This window comes from Carettochelys insculpta, chromosome 3, assembly GCF_033958435.1.
Source record: "Carettochelys insculpta isolate YL-2023 chromosome 3, ASM3395843v1, whole genome shotgun sequence".
NCBI lineage: Eukaryota > Metazoa > Chordata > Testudines > Carettochelyidae > Carettochelys > Carettochelys insculpta.
The window spans coordinates 169,682,835-169,703,774 of NC_134139.1; the positions used below are offsets into that span (position 1 = coordinate 169,682,835).

General features: G+C 39.1%; 1 protein-coding gene across 2 annotated transcripts in view; it reads right to left on the minus strand.

The window, feature by feature from the left end:
* The window catches only part of DLGAP2 (DLG associated protein 2), a 547,630-nt gene that overhangs the window by 56,397 nt on the left and 470,293 nt on the right, over positions 1-20,940 (minus strand). For both annotated transcript variants that reach the window (XM_074988921.1, XM_074988920.1), the window contains exons 7-8: positions 17,714-17,861; positions 7,968-8,187 (exon numbers count right to left, since the gene is read on the minus strand). In XM_074988921.1, the coding sequence (XP_074845022.1) occupies positions 7,968-8,187; positions 17,714-17,861 (368 nt within the window). The remainder of the gene's footprint in view (positions 1-7,967; positions 8,188-17,713; positions 17,862-20,940) is intronic.

The window sequence follows — 20,940 nt, forward strand, 5'->3', positions numbered from 1 at the left end:
ACATTCTCCAATGTGTCCACATACTTTCTATACTGGGCAGCTTAGAACTAGATGCAATACTCCAGATGTGATCTCACCAGTGCCGAATAGAGGGGAATAATAACTCCTCTAGATCTGCTGGAAATGCTTCTTCTAATGCACCCCAATATGTAATTAGCCTTCTTGGCTACAAGGGCACACTGTTGACTCATATCCAGCCTCTCATCCACTATATGCCCCCAGGTCCTTTTCTGCTGCACTGCTACTTAGCCAGTTGGTCCCCATCCTGTAACAATGCTAGGAATTCTTCCATCCCAAGTGCAGGACTCTGCACTTGTCCTTGTTGAACCTCATCAGATTTCTTTTGGCCCAATCCTCCAATTTTTCTAGGTAGCTGAGTACCCTATCCCTACCCTGTAAATGTATGTATCTCTCCCCCAGCTTAGTGTCATCCACACATTTCCTGAGAGTGCAATCCAGTCCCTTATCCACATTAATAAAGACGTTGAACAATACCAGCCCTGGAACCAATCCTTGGGCCACTCCACTTGAAACTGACCGCCAACCAGACATAGAGCCATTGATCACTACCCCGTTGAGCCCAACTGTCAAGCCAGCTTTCTATCCATCTTACAGTCCATGTATCCAGTCCATGCTTCCTTAACTTATGGGCAAGACTGTTGTGGGAGACAGTATCAAAAACTTTGCTAAAGTCAAAGTATAACACATTCATTGACTTCCCAAAATCCACAGAGCTAGTGACCTCGTCATAGAAGCTAATCGGATTGGTCAGGCATGACTTGTCTTTGGGAAATCCATGTTGATTACTGTTGATCACTTTCCCCTCTTCCAAGTGCTTCACAATGATTCCTTGAGGATCTCCTCCATGATTTTTCCAGGGACTGAGGTAAGTCTGACCAGTCTATCATTCCCTGGATTGTCCTTCTTTCCTTTTTTAAAGATATGCACTATATTTGCCTTTTTCCAATCATTCGGGACCTCTCCAAATCTCCACAAGTTTTCAAAGATAATAGCCAAAGGCTCTGCAATTGCACCTGCCAACTCCCTCAGTACCCTTGGATGCATTAAAGCTGGACCCATGGAATTCTGTGCATCTAGCTTTTCTAAATAGTTCTTAAACTGTTCTTGCCCCACCAAGAGATGCCAACCTCCTCCCATGCTGCCTTGCCTAGTGCCTTAGTCTGGGAGCTGACCTTGTCCGTCAAGACTGAGGCAAAAAAAGCACGGAGTATTTCAGCCTTTCCCACATCTTCTGTCACCAGGTTACCTCCCTCATCCAGTACATCCCCCACACCTTCCCTGATAATCCTCTTATTGTTAACATGCCTGTAGAAACCCTTCTTGTCATTCACATTTCTTGCTAGCTGCAGTTCCAGTTGTGCTTTTGCTTTCCTGATTACTCCCCAGCATTCTCCAGACATATATTTATACTCCTCCTTAGTCATCTGTCCAAGTTTCCACTTCTTATACACATATCTTTGTTGCTCTTCTCTGGACTCTATTCTATTTGTCCACAGCTTTCATGAAATGTGGCTCCCAGAACTGGACACAATACTCCGGCTGAGGCCTAATCAGCATAGAATAGAGCAGATAAACTCCCTCTTATGTCTTGCTTACAACACTACTACTTTTCAACAAAAATGAAGCCAATTGCCTGGCAATCTAAATAGGTAGTGGGGGAATCATTTCAAGTACAGCACAGCAAAAGTTGGCACAAACCAGTGATTATTATGGCTGGACCACACATACTAAAAATAACTACAAATGCAAGACAAGGATGGGGTTTTTTTTCTGTCCCACTTTTGTCATTGCTGATCATACCGAGAGAAATTAAAAGAATAAAGGCATGGGTTTCCTGCTATACCAATAAAACCTGCACCTTGAGCTCTTAAAATCTAAATGGTTCTGGAATTCCTGCATCCCAAATACTCAGTTAAAATCAACTGCAGTGTGTCAGCTATTCTTTCCTTTGGTAAAATTCTCAGGGGCTAGAGCTGTGTCTTTTCTCATTTAAGAGCCCCTGGCTTGGGAGCTCATGCCCTATGCTGGTGCTTCAAGACCAGCTTAATGAGTTTCAAGACACACAGTAATGTGATTTTTATGTAGGTCAGCTCTGTTTGAATGGGATTTCTTTGGGTTTGTTTGAACTGACATATTTACAGATGTTTTTCTGTTAAGACATTAAGGTCAAATCATGTGTGTGGGAGAGAGAGAGAGAGAGAGAGAGAGAAAGAGAGAAATCCTCAATCCAAACCTTTAGTGGGCAAGTATAGAGAACTCTACTGAATGGCAAAAGCAAAGAAGCAGATAGCCCGCTTGCCTCAGAGATGACATATGGACACCACTGTTACCATTTGATCTATATGTTCAGTTTACTTTTGTCTTGGAAATAAGAAAATAACAGGAATAGAAAGCTTCTCCTTTGCTGCTGAGAGACCTCCTCTGTTGCAAACATTTGGAGGAGGCAGGTAATTTCATTCTTTAGCTCTTTCTCTTGATAGGGATCATTGAAAAATGCTGGAAAAGGAAGGTCAGGAGGCTGGAGAGAGTGAATTAAGTGGAACAAGCTATTGACTAACCCCCAGAACTGACTGATCTGAAGTAATTCCACCCCTGCTGCTTGAAAAAAAGACTATAAGTGGTTGGAAGGAAATGAAGGGTACTGTTCTTTTAAGGCTATAAGAAAAATTCTTTAACTTTTTACTCTGGGAACATACCTTGGTAACAAGGAAGGCAGCTAACAAGGAAAAAAAAATGGTCTAAGGGGTGCTGTGTGCAGTTTGGAACAAAAATCAGTTTCCAGGTGTAAATGGTTACAAGTTCCGTATTGTTCAAGAAATGAGGGCACACTGAGAATTGAAATTTCCTAGCAATGCTAAGAATCACAGAGCAGTATTTCAGCCAGGCATGCTGGGAAGCAAATTTTGCATATTAGTAACATTCTTCCATCATAATGACCATTTGACAGATCTGAAAAGATCCAGATTAAGGATCTCTTGCTGAGACAGGAAAGTAAACTGTCAGTTTAAACTATATTTTCCTTTCAGACCGGTTGACCTGGGAAAAATTTAGAGGGTTGAATGATTGACTTTGAACGTAGCTTTAAAGAAGAGTTTGTTATGTAAATAAGACTGGGAAGGGAAAAGATATCCCTAGGGAAGGGAACTCTTGGTATTTGTTTTGGATTTTGCCACATATGCTCTTTACCAGTAGCAGAGAGATATCCGTGTTAGTCTATATTCTATCAAAACAAAAAGGCAGTCCAGTAGCACTTTAAAGACTAACAAAATAATGTATTAGGTGGTGAGCTTTCATGGGACAGACCCACTTCTTCAGATGGCTATGGTCTGAAGAAGTGGGTTTGTCTCATGAAAGCTCACCACCTAATAAATTATTTTGTTAGCCTTTAAAGTGCTACTGGACTGCCTTTATGCTCTTTACCAGAATGAGAATGGGGCTGGTCAGTGGAGTGTCTGAATACAGCATCACAACTAGCAGCAGCAACAACGATGAGCAGCAACACAGGCAGCAGTGATAGCACATCCACAATTGCAAAGAGATCACTTGTTCACTCTCCTCGTTCCGATGGGACCAGAGGTGAATCCAGTTGAACTTTCCCCCAGACTCTGCGACTTCCTTGAACTTGAGCAACAGACTGTGAGCAGGAAGTATCATGAGGAGTGGATAAATGTCCGCTGAACTATCATGCCATCAGATCATTGGCATACCACATGCACAGCACTAATACTCACTTTTGTACACATTTTCTTTTGTTATACAAACTTAGTGCTTGTGAGTGTGGAAGTAATGATTGTCACAGGAGCCTGGGATGGTGTTTAGTTTTCCAGATTTCTTGGTGGGGCTTGAGCTGATTTTATTTGAAAATTTTCAGAGGAATCGCTACATATTGAACTCAACCTTTCCTGTTACTGACACAACCTGGCAGAAAGGTTACAACAATCTCCCCTTAAGAAGTAATGAAAGATGGACAGAAAGTTCTTAACCACAGTGAAGCATAGTTAGTATTGGCAGGAGTCACATGAGAGTGGGAGTTACTTCTGGCTTCCAACAACATGGACTGCTTTCATGACACTATAATTTATTCACATTGGACCACAGGCATCAGTGGGGGTATTGGCTTCTGCCCAATTTAGATAGGCCACAAGTGTAGGTAGTGACCCTGTGACTACAGGTTCATATGTATTGTTAATCTGGTGTTTCCATTCTTGGAGCAAGATTGCATCATTTTGAATTCTACCAAATAAGCTGCCTGAGTTTATGGTTTAGATGGTATGGCAAACCCCTGCCCCCGCACCTCCCGTTTTCCAGTTTTGCCAAGGCAAAAAGAGAGTATTGCTTCCTACCACACAATTTGACAATGAAGGATGGATAGGGATTCATCCTATGCGTAGCTAGCTTAATGGTACAAAAGCTAGCCCATAGAAATAAATATTCTTGAGATGTCCTGGGATCATGCACATCTCTGGAACCCGGTTTAAATATTGGAAGAGATGACTGTGGCGGGGTGAGCAAAGTGGGGGGTGAGCTCCCTTGGGAGGGGCAATACATTTCATAAGCAGGGTGCAGCACAAGTGGCTGCTGGGTCTCAGGCTCATCCATCTTATTGAAAATGTTGGAACATGTTACTGTTTTTATGTATGTGTATTTACATTTATATACTGGTTAATGAAGTTTTTACATTCTACATACTTATTTTCTTACACATGTCAAAAGGCGTTTTTTATATGAACATAAGTGAAATGTCCATCAGTTTGGATAACATTAGATAGGTTCTTGGGGGGCTTCTGCTAATTGCAGGGATGAAAAATGGGGCCTGGAGTAAAAAGTTTGCTTACGTCTGGACTATGGTTGCCCCATCCAAATGTTATGAGCACATGGAAACGCTTCTAAAGGGATGAACAAATATGTATTTTATACTAGTGAATAAACCTGTATCCTTCCTAACATTCTAAATGAAACCCATGCATCTATGCACATTTATAGGCATCTTTTTTCTACAACTAAGCTTTACAGATATATATATAAATATACTTCCAAAGAAGATAGTTCCATAATTAATTTCATAGATTAAATATTATATTTTTCTGCTTCCAATCTATATTTGCTATTAAACTATTAAAGCTTTAGCTAAGTCTATGTGCTATAATTTCATTTGTTTAAAACACTGGTAAGAGACAGCTCCAGCTCCTATCCCTAATGTTTCAAATAATAATTAAATTGGGTTTCTTGGTAACTTTCTAAGAAATGTCTTTAATGAATTGGCCAAGAAGGGGTTATAACATCAGTAGCATGAACAAACAAACAAACAAGCAAACAGAGAAAAGTCATGTTCCTAAAGATTTAGAATGGTGAATTTGCACTGAAGGTTGAAATGCATGTTTTATTTGAAAGAACCTATGGTCATGTTAAATATCAACCAGTCTCATATATCACATTATATCCAATAACTAATTTTACAATTTTCAGATAAGTGAAGGGGGAGGTAATGGGTTATTTGAACTGTATCAGTAATATGAAATAAAGCATATTCCTCTAAAAGGCCAAAGGCTGAAGACAGAAACATGAAACCACTGTCACATGGTTACTTTTTTGGAAACTAGAAATTTTAATTAATAGTGAACCACACAGTCATTGTTCTTCCTTGCAAATTTAATAAGTATTTCTGGTTTGAATAGTAACAGAGAGGAAGCCGTGCTAGTCTATACACTATTAAAACAAAAAGCAGTCAAGTAGCACTTTAAAGACTAGCAAAATAGTTTATTAGGTGAGCTTTCGTGGGACAGACCCACTTCTTCAGACCATAGCCAGACCAGAACAGAAGTGGGTCTGTCCCACGAAAGCTCACCTAATAAACTATTTTGCTAGTCTTTAAAGTGCTACTTGACTGCTTTTTCTGGTTTGAATGTTTGCCTTACATCAGTAATCCCATTAAAGTTAAAAACAAAATTGTTTAATGGCACAGGGATAATATTTTGATTACAGAATGTCACTAAATCTGAAATCTGAACACAGAGCCAGATTCTGAAGCCTCTCAAGTATGTCTGGAACTGGAGTTTTGCTTAGGGCCCCATTTCTAATGACCATTTTGTCTATAGTCACTTTTTTGCTACTATTGTTTCTCCTTGACAAATAGGAAATATTATGTATGTAGGCAACAAAACCTGTCTGATTAATCATTTCAGAAATGGAAAGAAATCATGTGTGAAATGAAGGTTAGAGTTTTCAAAACCACATCATTTAACCAGCAGACTACTAATCACTGCATAGCATTTTTCACGAGGAAAGAACAGTGGGATGCAGACATATTTATTACATTATCTGATGATTTTGCCAGACATATTGTACTTATGCTACTTTATGACTTTAGGAAAAGAAAGTGATCTCCTTTTGGACAGGACGGTTATTTTAAATCTGCAATGTAAAGTCAGTATCTCTGATAACTAAGCCAACCAATTTGACTTCTAAGATAGATTTAGAGATATTCTAACTTAGGTGCCTAAAGTTAGGTGCCAAAATCTATACTTAGGCATCCACATTGCCTGCTTTTACTTCAGTCCATGCAACAGTATGGTCATATTCACAACACAATGCTATACAATAACTGGGAAAAATGTACTTTCATCGGTGGTCTTTAAAGGTTTTATTGCATTCTGCATTTTATCCCTCGATGGCAGAGCCTCTAAACTTGGTATTGAAGTGCATGGACATGTGGTAAGGGAGGTAACCATAACTATCTGTATTATAGGAGTTGCTTACACTATTTCATTAAGATGTTCTGTGTAGAATGTTATAGTGAAGATGAAATAACACACAATACTCTTGGTAACACTTCATGCTAATGATATTGAAAGACAACAATTGCTTTCTGCTCAAAAATTCTTAGTGCAGTGCTGTATAGTATAAATGCCAAAAACAATTTAAGCTGACATATTTATTTTTGTTTGGGCTATATTTTTACTTTCTATGAATGTGGCATCTCATTTCAGCAGTATGAGGCTAGGGCAGTATCACTGTGTGTTACAGAATATATTTGGGAATGTAAAAATAGGTTTGGATAACTTCACAAATAAATGTTACAATGTATCTGATGAAATGTTATAATGGATTCAGTTTACTTTTTACCTTATCCGTACAATCTTTAATCACCCTTCACTATTCAAGAGAGTTAAAGTAATAAAACAATAAAATCAATCTTTTTGTTAAGCAACTTATAAGAGAAAAAGGAGTTCTAAATGTATGAAAGGAGCAAAAAAAACCCAAGTGGAATAATAATGAATGCTGAATACTGATTGATTACTGACGATTCATGAAATATAACACAGTGCGTATGCTGCAGTATATGATCATCATCTATCACACCCATTCCAAAGCTAAGTAAGTTAGTCTTCACCCTAAGAGTTTGAGCCTAGCTTCACTTTTTTAAAGACCCAGCTGACTGTGAATGTAACTGATCTTGTTTAGAAGTTTAACTTCAAAATAGGTATTTAATTAGCTAAATAATATAATTTTGCCTGCAATTCATTGCACTTACAAAATAATACAGATGAGCAAAGAAGATGAAGTCAAATCCAGGCTGAAGTTCAGGCCCATTATATTCCAATAAATATGAAATTATCCATAGCTACACACTCAGACATTCAAGCACTATGGTACAATATTCAAGCCTGATTCTCAATATATTATATCCAGTGCTTTTTTTGTGCCAGTACTTGCCATTACTGAGTACCAGCACCTCAGCCGCCCCAGCTATGGGATTGGCTGGGAGGAGGGAACGGGGAGCCGGCTAATTAACCCGAAATTTTTTTTTATTTATAAAAAAAGCACTGACTACTTCAATGTAAAAGGCAATATTAATTATGAGAATCACACAGGAAAAATAGGCTTTCCATATGCACCCTTTCCCCACTCTGTTTATTTGTTCCAGAAGCCAGCATAGGTTTTCTTACCTGTTGTTGACCTGATAGTTGAGGTGATGTTGGAAGATCCCATTGCAGGGATACATTCATCATCCTGGGAGTAACCTGCCTGAATGGCCCGCAGGTAACTGTGGCTTCTTGTTCGGAAGCATCCGGGGAGATCAAGGGCATCCATTGCCTGAGCTTCAACTTCGCTAAACACTGATTCGCACACCGACTCAAATTGCCCATTGACCTCTGCTTCACTCATCTAAATAAATAACAACAATGCATTTGATTTTTGAGTTGCTTTGTTTTTCATCATCGCAGCTTCAGCATCTCTCAGCTGGATGCCTGTGCACTAATGAAGAACTGTTTAGGAAACAATTAAGCATTACAATGCCCATTTGGTATAGTTATGTTTAATAAATATTAAGAACAAAAACAGATACATTCAAGATCTCCATACACTGATTAGGAAATCTAGCCACTATCGCAAGTGGAGAGTCAAGACCCATTGAATACCATTTAATTGTATGAGGTTTCCCAATTGAGATATTGTGTCAAACTAGTCTGAATTTTCAGGCTGTGTGTTATATTTACTGTAGCCTGCAAGAGTAGTGGAGAAGTGGGCTGAGTAGCACTTTCTGTGTACAACTCAACAAACTGGCTGTCCGCATAGGGGTATGTGTGCACCATCCTTTAAAGAGGACGCTGCAGACTGTTCTTTTCCTCTTGCTATCAGGGAGCTCCAGGATGTATCTGTGTTGCTCTGGGCCACAGTTTAAGCCCAAGTGCACTAAATGATGGAAGAAAAGAATCTCTTGCCACTTTCATTGTAAAGAATAGATGTGTCTGCAGCTGTATGAGTTGCTCTTGGAGTATCTGTATGGATTGAGGGCTAAAACCACAATCTGGACCTTTTTTATTAAAAATTTTCAACAAAAATAAGTACTGGGTCCATCAGTATGTGTACCTGGGTGAGCCTTTTTATTTAAAAGAGAAAGTGAGGGAGGTAATTGGACCAGTGGGCTGAAACACACTGTCTGTACTTAGCTAAGGGACACCAAGGAAATTATTTACAATGGATAAGATAACAATGAATAAGATAAGTTGGGTGCCTAATGATGATGTAAACAGTACTGTACATGGACAGAGGATGAGGCAGGGATGGGTTTCTACAATGCAATTAAGTCAAATCCCAAACACATGATGGAAAGTTTAGTGAATGTAATGTGAAGTGTAAATGCATATAATCTGAAGAAGTGGGTCTGTCCCATGAAAGCTCATCACCTAATAAATTATTCTGTTAGTGTTTAAAGTGCTGCTGGACTGCTGTTCTGTTTTGGTAGGAAGGGGCGTGTGTGTAATGTTGGATGTGTGGTATGCCACCTACCCATTAATTATGGTTGAGCTGGATCAACTTAACCTAGCTTTAAAGCATGGCAAAAAAAAAAAAAAAGGAATCAAACTGAGAAGATTAGAATCAGACTGTACTGGGAAACCAGACTGGGAAACCAAGTGGAAGAGGATTTTGGGCAACCCTAACATATTGGTGCCATGACTTGGATCCACAGATAGCATACAGACCCTTGGTATGAAAGTCACAACCTAGCATTAACAAAAATAGCAATGGTAGGGCTTAAGGGTTTAAATGTGAGGAAGTTAGCATCATGCTGGAGAAGTGGGTTAAATTGAAGGAAGGAGCTTATAAAGACAGATTAGAGGGAAACTGGATACAGGTGAAAAAGAAGCTCCAGGGAATGATAGTTATTTTTTAGAAAAGAGAATGTTTGGCAGAGCATAGCAAAGGTCTGTTGAATGTCAGTGATTTTTTTTTAAAATAGGACCCATTGACAGCCATAAAAATAGTATCTAGTTTTTCTATTTTTATCTTAATGCAAAGAAAGCCCAGATCAAAAAAGCAGCTTTGCAAGGATTATTTCTAGTAGCTAAAATTTTACAAATATAATGTTCTATCTTGAGAACTGAAGGCTAAAAGCATAAAAAGCAAATCAAAGATGTAGAGGAAGAAATAAAATAAATGGAAAAGAGTCCTATAAAGGGAGAAAAGAAGCCTTCAGATCAACCCAGTGTCTGTTACTTATTTGCATAAATCAAGACTAAAAGTCAGCCATCTTTGAAGGACTGACTTTAGTGAGTGCAACTGTGTAGGCAAAATGTACTAAGTTAAGAAATAACTGAAAAAACATAAGCTTAGATCTCTGAGGAAAAGTTGGCTAAAAATGTCTTATCCTAGGAAATGAAACAGAAGAAGTTCTCAGAATTTAGTAGATAGTAAGGTCTGGTGAAGTTTCTTACTAAGAAGAGAAAAAACGGACATGAGTAATTACAAAAAAGTACAAAATTACCAAAAAAGACTTTTGCACAAATTACCACTCTAGAGATCTTGAGGGGACTACATAGTCAGGGCAGTAAAAGTAATAAACTGTTAAAAAGGACTGTAATAGGTTTATTGCCCTGTTTAGTGTATAAAATGTTAATAAAGGACTTTAACATGTTAAAAATGAAAAAAAGAAAAGAAAGCTTAGTGTAATAACAAAACCCCATGATGGTAATATAATTCAGTACAGTGATGTCTAGTAAAATGCTTAGCAATCAGATTATACAAAGGGAAGGTAAGTGGCAACAACTGTCACCACTCTCATTTTCTCTTCAACATGCCTTGATAGCCACTCTAAATAAAAAAGGTCATTTTGTGTCTGTTATGAATGGTGTGGTGTCCTACAGGACAGTCTGATTTAAACTGGATGACCATGCATAAATTAGTCAAATTACTGAAGGAATTAGAGATTTCTGTATGGTTTAACGATTTCCGAATGTACTAGTGGAAATGCAATCCGGACATAACTTGCCCTCTTTTATCACCACAGAAAAGTTAAAAATTTGGTAAAAGACAAGGAAAACCAGCTGGAGAAGAGTACGGAAATTAACTAGGGTTCAATACCATGAAGTGAAATGTAGAACCACTGTAACCCATATAGTGTGGAAGAATAGTAACAGAGAGATAGCCATGCTAGTCTATATACTATCAAAATAAAAAAGAAATTCAGTAGCATTTTAAAGACTAACAAAGTGTGGAAGAAGTTTATTTTCCCCTCAAATACTGTGGCAAAGAAAATGCAAGGTCTGGAAAGCCCCAGACTTGTCTTGCTGTTGGCACTAATTGGTGCATGTGTTCTGGATTACAGAGTTGTAAGCCTGTGAGTTCATTCTGGTGGAACAGTCTCCAAATTTCACCATAAAGAAGAGAGGGTGAGGCACTGGTGAAGTAAAAACTGCCTGTGCAGGTTATAAACAAATATTGGGTGGTGGCTGAAGAAGCCCACTTTTAGTATGGCCCAAGGGAATGTTATTTTAATTAGCCGTTGTTCTGTTTCACGCCCACCTTTCCTGTAGTAATAAGTGGAAAAAATTGGTGGCAGCTTTTATAGTATAATTAAAATAAGAGCAACATTAAAATTACAGAGGGAGGCTTTAAAGGTAAAGCAAACCTGTACTACTGTTTTCTGGTAGGGATCTATTACAGACCACCAAGCCAGACAGAAGTGGATGAGGCTTTTTTTAAAGAAATAATAACATAATCCACAACACAGGACTTGGTTGTAAGAGGGAACTTCAGCTATCCACTTTTTTATTGGAAAAATAATACAGCATTGGAGACTATTTTTACTTTCAGAAGGTACAGAAAGCAACGAGAGGATAGCGTGTTCTAGATTTGATTTTGACAAAGAGGGAGGAAGTGGGTGAGAATTTGAAAGCAGAAGGCAGCTTGGATGAGAGTGATGATGAAATGATACAGTTTATGGTTCTAAGGAATGGTAGGAGGGAAAACTGCATAATAAAAATAATAGATTTCAAGAAGGCAGACTTTAGCAAACTCAGGGAACTGATGCCATGGGAAGCAAATGCAACGGAAAAATCAGTTCAGGAGAGTTGAAAGTTTTTTGAAGTGATGTTATTTAGATCACAGGAATGAATTACCCCACTGCATAGGAAAAAATACAACTATGGCACGAGACCACCCTGGCTTAACCAGGGGATCTTTGATTGCTTGAAATTCAAGGAAAAATCCAACAGGTTAAACCTCTCTAATGCAGACTTCCCTAATTCAGCAACACCTCTAGTCTAGCATCATCAGTGACCTTGTGAGTGCTCTGGGGTGAGACCTCTCACACAGAAAAATCGGTAGGCTGGAGCCAGAAGCATTGCTGGATGAGGGGAGAATGTAGTCCTGGAGTCCAGGAGCAAAGCCCCTTTGCCCTAGTGGGCCTGCAGGCCAGAGCAACAGAGGCCCCTGGTACTGGAGTAATAGTGCCCTGGTGCCCCAGGACCAGAACAAGGGGGCACCAGTGCTCCTGGGGCTGGACCAAGGGAGCCATGGAGCTCTGGGAGCCAGAGCAGCAGAGCTCTGGGCAGGAGGAGGTGGCAGTGCCCTGTGGGCTGCAGCAACAGAGCCTCAGGGAAGCCGGCAGCTGGGAGTCGAGGGGCAAGCTTTGTCCTCACCTGGTTCAGCAAATTCCCTGGTTTGGGACCAGTTGGGTCCCAAGAGCATCAGATCAGGGAGTTTCAATTTGAACAAAAAAGTGGAAACTAGGTCAAGTTACAAAGAATGAACATTACAAAAAAGCAACACAAGCATGTGGGGACAAAATTAGAAAGGCCGAGACACAAAATTACTTTAAACTAGTACAGCAACAAAGGGTCCTGTGGCACCTAATAGACTAACAGAAAAGTTTTGAGCATGAGCTTTCGTGAGCACAGACTCACTTTTCTGTTAGTCTATAAGGTGCCACAGGACCCTTCGTTGCTGTTACAGATCCAGACTAACATGACTACCCCTCTGATACTTTAAACTAGTTAGAGACATGAAAGGAAAGAAGAAAACATTCTACAAATACACTAAAAACAAGAGGAAGATCAAGGATAGGGTAGCTCATTACTCAATGAGGGAGCGAGACACTAACAAAATATGCAAATGGCAAAAGTACTAAATGCCTTTTGTTTCAGTTTTCACCAAAAGGTTAATAGCAATTAGACGTCCAACGTAGTGAAGGAAAGTGACTAAAACAAGAAATGAACAAGTCAAAAACTATTTAGAAAAATAAAATGTCACAAGTTATCAGAGCCTGATGCAATACATTTTAGAATTCTCAAGGATCTGACTGAAGAGATATCGGAGCCATTAGTGATTATCTTTGAAATCACATGGTAGATAGGAGATATTGCAGAGGACTAGAACAGGGCACATATCCAGTGTCAATCTATTAAAAGGGGAATAAGGACAACATAGGAAATTACAATCCAGTGGTCTTAATGTCAGTAATGGAGGTAAATGGTAAAGGTAATGGAGCAAATGATCAAGAAATCAATTTGTAAACACCTAGAAAATGAGAAGATGAGTCCAATTAAGAAGGATTTGTCAAGGACAGATCATGTCAAACCAACATAATAGGTTTGTTTTTTGCTTTTTGACAGAATAATAAGCCTAGTGGATGGGGAAGTGGTAGATGTGGTATATTGAGTTTAGAAAGGCTTTGGATATGGATTTATGTGACCATCTCATAAACAAAGTAGGGAAATACAGATGAGATGGAGCTACCTAAAAGTGACTGCTCAGCTGGTTGGAAAAACTGTTACCGGAGAGTAGTAATCAGTGGCAGCAATCAAGGTGGCAGGGCATATTGAGTGGGGCTGTTTCAAGGAGGAGGATGAAAAACTTTTCTCCTTAAACTCTAAGGTTAGAACAAGAAGCAATAGGCTTAAATTGAACCAAGGGATTTTTAGGTTGGAAATTAGGGAAACCTTATTAACTGAGTGGTAGTTAAGCACTGGAACAAATTGTGTAGGGAGGTCATGGAATCTTGGTCACTGGAAGTTTTAAAGAACTGGTTGGATGAACACCTGTGAGGAATGGTCTTGTTATTTCTTAGTCTTGCCTTTAGTACAAGGGACTGGACTAGATGACCTTTTCGAAGTAGGTTTCAGTCCTGCATTTCTAAGATTCTAGGAGGAATCGCACTCTAGGGGCTCATCTACATGAGCTCCCTCCATTGAAGGGGGTATGTAAATGAGCCCAATTGGTGAATAGCAATGAGGTGCTGCACTGCATATGAAGCACCTCATTAGCATAATTCTCACCATACAAACTTTGACGTTACTAACTTGAAAGCACCAGCAAGCAGTGTAGCCATGGGCACTTCGAAGTACCTGTGCAACTTTGAAGTTCCCTTACTCCCAAAACTTCAAAGTGCCTGTGGCTATACTGCTTGCCAGCACTTCAAAGCTAGCAACTTCCAAGTTTGTGTGGTGAGAATTACGCTAATGAGTTGCTGCATATGCAGCACAGCATCTCCTTGCTATTCACAGATCGGGCTTGTTTACATGCCCCCTTCAAAGAAGGGGGCTAGAGTAGATGAGTCCTAGTGGACTATAGGAGAGGAGTAACAGAGAGGTAGCCATGTTAGTTTGTATTCTATCAAAACAAATCAGCAGTCATGTAGCACTTTAAAGACTAACAAAAAAATTTATTAGGGGATGTGTTTTTGTGGGGCAGACCCACTTCCTCAGATCTGGAGATATATGGGTCTGACCCATGAAAGCTCATCACCTAATAAAGTATTTTGTTAGTTTTTAAAGTGCTATAAGAGAGGAAGTAGAATTTCACACTGTGGTTCATACGTTGAGCCTCTTGTTAATAGTGATTCAAATAATTATAACTACTGACATCTTGGAAATGTGTTGCTGGGTAATGAACATAAAAAAGAAAGCACAGAAACAGAACTAAAATGGAAATGAAAAAGAAAATCAGTGGAATGTTGGCCTGGCTGAGCATAAATAACTGGACATGGGTGGGCTTCATTTCCTGAGTGACCGGATTAGGGAAGTAAATGCATCAGCAAGTTGAAACAATGTCTATGCTAACTCTGCTGGGTACATGGATCAGTAAACTAAAAAACAGCACATCTGTACTAGCTAAGGTAAGAGAGACACCCAGGAAACCATTTACAATGGACAAGGTAGCAATAAATTGGGAACATAAAGATGAGAAGTGTAAGTTGTATATGGACAGTGAGTGGAAAGAGTATGATGTTCAAGCGTTGGTTCCTACAAATCAACAAAGACTGCCAAAATGAGTGATGCAATGTAAAGTGAACGTAATAGTTATAAAGGGAGGAAGTCACTGTACCTTTGGATGTGAGCAGGGCTTTTTTTTTTTTTTTGTAAAAAAACAATTGTTGCTTTCACTCTCCCCACCCCCTGCCTCCCTGCCAGCCACAGGGTTGGCAGGGTCCTCCTGCTACCTGGCCGGGGGTCCTGCAGCTGCGCTGTAACAAACAGCACAAAAAAAGCACTGGATGTGAGATAGCCCTACACCATCCTCTATGATCAACTTAATGTGTTTTTTCTGTACACAAAATAAAGGAATTTAAGTGACAGAACTGATGTTGCACTGAACTCTTAGGGAATGAAGTGGAAGAGTTCTTGAAAGAGATCTTGGGGAATCCCACCCCACAAAATAATCTGTTCTATACTGACAGAAACTATACAACTGTCATGCCATAGCCATCAATGGAGTTAACTGGTGTTGCTAAATATAGTGGAATTATAATGATAACGACTTAATGGTTTAAATCAGCTGAGCATCCTCCCTGCATCTATTTAAAAATTTGTTCTGGACCTATTGACAATATGGACTGAAATATATTAATGTCAAATACCTGGGGTTAAGCAAAAGAACTTTGTTTTACTGTCCATTTATGCTGCCAGTAGTTTCAACATTAATTTCTGTTTCTTTTCCTAGACATTTGGAATAATTATTAGGAATATACTATATATCTAATTGTAGCATTTGGCTGAGAAATTGAAAATTATATTAATTCAGATTGAAATTAGAAGATGAATAATGGAGATAGCAGTAAATGACAATAATATGTATTTTATTTAATGATATATTAATTTACAATAATGGAAACAAAATCATATAACTATCTAGTCAACCGTATAACCTCACCAACCTCCATATCTGAATAATATTGCTTTTTATCATATATTGTTATCAATAGCTCTTGATTATTTTGGAAAAAGTCACTGCAAATTCTCCATGATTTTGATAGAAGAAATTTCATACAGAACCACTGACCACAATGAAAGTCTATTATTTTAATTTTCTATAGAAGTATCTTGGCAATTAAATCCACTCTGAAATGAATTATTTTGTCCTTCATAAATTAAATTCACTGATGATATCTGGGAAGGGGAAAAATCTTATTTTGAATAATCTTTTGCTTGTACTGTTGACAAAGAGAGTCATGACAACTTAGGCAAAGATTTGCAAAAAGTGACTGGTAATTTGGGGAGTCTCCCATTTTAGACACTATTACAGTGCTCAATTCAAAGGGTTAACATTCAGCACTTTGTGAAAAAAGCAAATAGGAAGAAGGGGCTTTTGAAGTTAGGGGGTCCTTTCAAAAAGGCCCCATCTACACAGGTGGTGTGCATTCCGGAAGTGGCACTTTTGAATCACGTGCGGCAGCCATTATGCTAATGAGGCACTACATATTCATGTAAATGCCTCATTAGCTTCTTCCAAACTGCCTCATTAACATGCCTCCCTTCTGTGGGGAGCACGTGTAGATACAGCTAGATTGTGGAACCTGGAAACATAATTTTAAAACAAAGATTGCAAGAATGAATATATCACCAGTATCCTTCAGTTCCCACTGAAATAACAGAAAAACTTACTGAACTGCTCTCATATTGATGGAACATGTGTCACAGGAAAGGACCAGGAAGCAGCAAAGGCTCAGAACTTTTAAACTGAACGTGTGTGTGTGTGTGTGTGTGTGTGTGAGAGAGAGAGAGAGAGAGAGAGAAAGAGAGAGCTGAAAAAGGTTGAACAGTGAAGTGGCAAATTATGTAGATAAAAATATTTAAATATTTAGGTTGGTCAAGATAGAAGGACACAGTGAGAAACTTCTGTCTGATCTAATTCAGCAAAATGATGGCAAATTAAATTCATTGTGGACAAAGGCAGGGTTGATTCACAATCTTTCAGTATGCACATTCATATACACTACTCTAATGAGTTAGTAAAAAGTCCTAGTTATCATTGCAGACAGTTGAATGAAAAATACTTTTTCTATGCACAGTGATTGTCAAACAAGGCAAGGATGTTATTTTATATTAAGGAAGAAACATATATAATAACGCTTAACAAAATATTATTATATAAACTGATGGTACACCTCACTGAATTGTGGTCATCCCAACTCAACAAGGATGCAGCAGAAATGGAAAATGTCCAGACAAAGGCAATGAAAATTTTTAAAAGCATGGAGAGACTTCCACATGAAGGGACATCGAAAAAGACGAGGTCTGTTTAATTAGAGAAGAAAAGATGAAAAGACGACATGAGAGAGGTATAAATAGTAATGATTGATATAGAGAATGGCTGCTTAGCACTCCTATTTGTGACCTATTACCATACAAGATGCAGTGGGAACCCAATGAAACTAAAAGGCAATACCTTTGAAACCCTGTGCATAACTATATGCTAGCTTTCCTAAAAGGGAAATTCTGATTTTGCATGTTTTTAATCGCACCATCTTCATTCAATATTAAATTCCTTGAAGCTTGAATTACTTTGTAACTACTTACATCTTCACTCCTCTAACATCAATTGCAAAAAAATCCAAATAAATTTTCCATTTTTAGTAGCTAGTCCTGTATATGTAAATTAGCCCACAATAAAAAATTTAACAGTGGATTCCCACCTGACTAACACAGCTGGCCTGACTGAGCGTGCTCACTGCTCTCATATAGCTCTGATTCCTTGATCGGAACTTTGGGGAATTGTAGTTTGCGGAGGGATCCAGGTTGTGGCCCCCAGGCACATCACTTGCTGCTTGAAGGTAGCTCTGACTACAAAAGAAAGAGGGAAAAAGGCGAGGCTATTAAAAAAAAATGAAAAAAAAAATAAAACAAAACTTCAGATGGAATCAGTTATGCCACTGAAAACAGTAATTTGCATTAGCATCATAAATGCCTTCCCTGGGGCCAAATTCTTGGTTTACATAAAGAAGCACAATGCTATGGAAGTCAAGAGAGCTGCATCATTTAATATATGCAGAGGATTTGGCCTTCAGATTACTATCAAAATTATCTGAAGTGCTCAGCATGTTCACAGTGAATAAATATTGCTAATATTCCCCTGGCTAAAAGTGTTACATTTTACTAAAATAAAATGTGAATATCAATATGAACAACAACTACTGCAGGAATGGAAATGTTTGTACAGGGATGAAAATCACTCTTCTCTGTCATCTTTTTTCCACCTCGGTGCTGGATATACAGATGCCATTTAGGTTAAAGTATCAATGCATTTACAGAAGATCAAAATACCTTACGAATCAGCTAAAAAATTTAGGCTGGTCAAGACTGAAGAACATAGTGAGGAACTTCGGTAGGATCTAATTCAGCAAAAAGACAGAAAATTAAATTCATTGTGGACACTGGCAAAGTTGATTCATATTCTTCCAGTATGTACATTCATATACACTACTCTAACGAGTTAGAGAAAAGTTCTAATCAGCATCATAGACAGTTCCATGAAAAAGATTAAAGGGTCTGATTTGTAATGGCACGCAACACAACTGCACAAATCCCCTGAACTGCTCTTTTCTACAACATGACTCTCAAGTTACTTTTCCCAGAGTGAACTGCAGACCTGAAGGCATCACCATCACCTCTTGTTTAGAGGATGATCTTGTTTAGAGACACTAACTATGTTTTCCCTGTCAAAAAGGTGCTTTTTTTCCTTCCTTTACGAAAATATCTAACTTGTATTAAGTTGTGCTGCTCTCCTGGGGTGCGTCAACACTACAGTAATCTTTCGAAAGAAGTCCTTCCGTAAGATCTCTTCCAAAAGAACTTCCTTCAAAAGAGTGCACACACTCACAAAAAAATGGATCAAGAGTGACTTGCCTTTTTGAAAGAGAGCGTCCACACAGCCCCTACTCTTTCAAAGGAAGAGGACAGGGATCGAAAAATCAGGTGTCGTGAGGACTGCTCTTTTCTACACACATATTCTTTTGAAAGAAGCTTTTCAAAAAGAAGGCGCTGTTCCTGAAACAGGAGTGGAAGAGTGCTTTTGAAAGGAGCACCGTGTTCTTTTGATTTAATTTTGAAAGAATGCTTTTTGTGTGTAGGCGCGATGCTGGATATTTCAAAAGATCCCCTTCTGTTGAAAAATATTTCCAAAGAACGTGCTAGTGTAGATGCAGCCCTGAAGATAAGGAACAATATGTTTTGCAATGATATAGTTAAGCAAGGTGAACTCTATACTATGTCTGAAGTTCTACTACTTAGGCCTGTTTTTTTTTTTTTTTGGTCTGATGTGTCCATTGCTCTATCTTTATGGAACAGGGAAGTAATTTTTAACTTGCTGCCAGATTGACTGGGGTGGGGATTTTGCCTTTCCCACAGTAGCTCAGAGACCCAATGGGATAGTCTCGCAGGTTAGGGATCAAATTGCCACAACTCAACAGGTGTCAGATATCCAGGTACTCCTTGTGAAATGGGTCTGGTTCTTTCACATCCAGCATTGGAAGTGAACTTAGGGAACGCATCATGTGAGGAAACAGAAATGAGATTGGGGCTCCCTGTGCACAGCAGAGCAAAGGGATAACATCTTTTCTTCAGCCTCTTCACCTTCACATGGTAGGAGGGCCAGGGGTCAGGCTGGGATCAGTTGTGGTGCATTTAGGTTCTGGCTGTGGTCCTCCATGAGATAGAAATTATCACAGAATCATGCCTTGCACTGTAGTTGTAGTTGTAGTTCCTAAATGAGTTAATATATTTGTTGCCTACTTAAAGCAAAGTCCTTCATAACTTGTCTTTCCCTCCATGCATGAGGGACAAAGATATTCATTGTTCCCTTACATGTCATGCACTAGCACAGGCATTAAAGCAATGGGCACTTGTATTCCAGAACTGGGAGTGGATTGGTGCACGTAAAAAAGGTGCAGACTGTTGAGCCTCCCTACCCATTTAAACCATGCTCAAGCACTGAGGACAATCTAGGCACACAAGAAACAGGGAACTCTAACGGCAACAAGACATGTCTACACTAGATTTCATTTTATCTTGAGCTGTCCATTAATTTGAGGTTATTTGTGAATTGGTAAAGGCCAGTGTGAACACTCCACAAACCTGTTGTAAATTACAAATATTTACTCTTTATCCTAGGTGGAGTAAAGTTCTTTGTCCTAAGTCAGGAGATCATTATTATTGGCATCATAGTAGCATCAAGGAGCCCCAGTCATGGGCCATGACTTCACTGCACTGGGTACTGTATGAATAAGAAAACAAGGATGAAATGCTAGGTTTGTTCTTTACCCAAGGCTGATGTGTAATTAACTCACTTGAGAGTTAAAAAATTACCAGAACTATCAACAACCCCAACAGTGTTAGGAAACTCAAATGGGCTGCAATATTGTCCACTTCCCCTTATATTGGGATGTCATGGGCCAGCACATACTGTGCTGTAGCCAGACAGAATCCCCCTGCTCTACTCCATCTTGCCTGCCCCTCTTCAGTGCCTCAGAGCACACAGCACAAAGAAACAGCACAGTCTTGGAATATTTTGAGAGCACAGATGCGCTAATCTCAAACACTTTCCGGTGCCTCACAAACACGGATGTGCTATGTCAGCATGACCCTGGACTGAAGAATACAGATAAGAGGGTTAACGGTCTAGCCAATGGCCTTGGGGCTTCAAGCTGCCCTTGGCTGGTATTGATAATTGATCCGCCCACACTTTTGTCCCAGGAAGGGGAATTTTACTGCCTGTGTGAAAGTTTGCCCCGTTTCCATAAATTTAGTTATCTCTGTCTTACAAGTGTAACTGCCTTGTAAGCGCTGGCATAACAAAGATGAGCCAGCACAATTGGTACCTTGAGATAAGGAAGAACCTTAGGCCCCAAGGACCTAAGTGTCTACT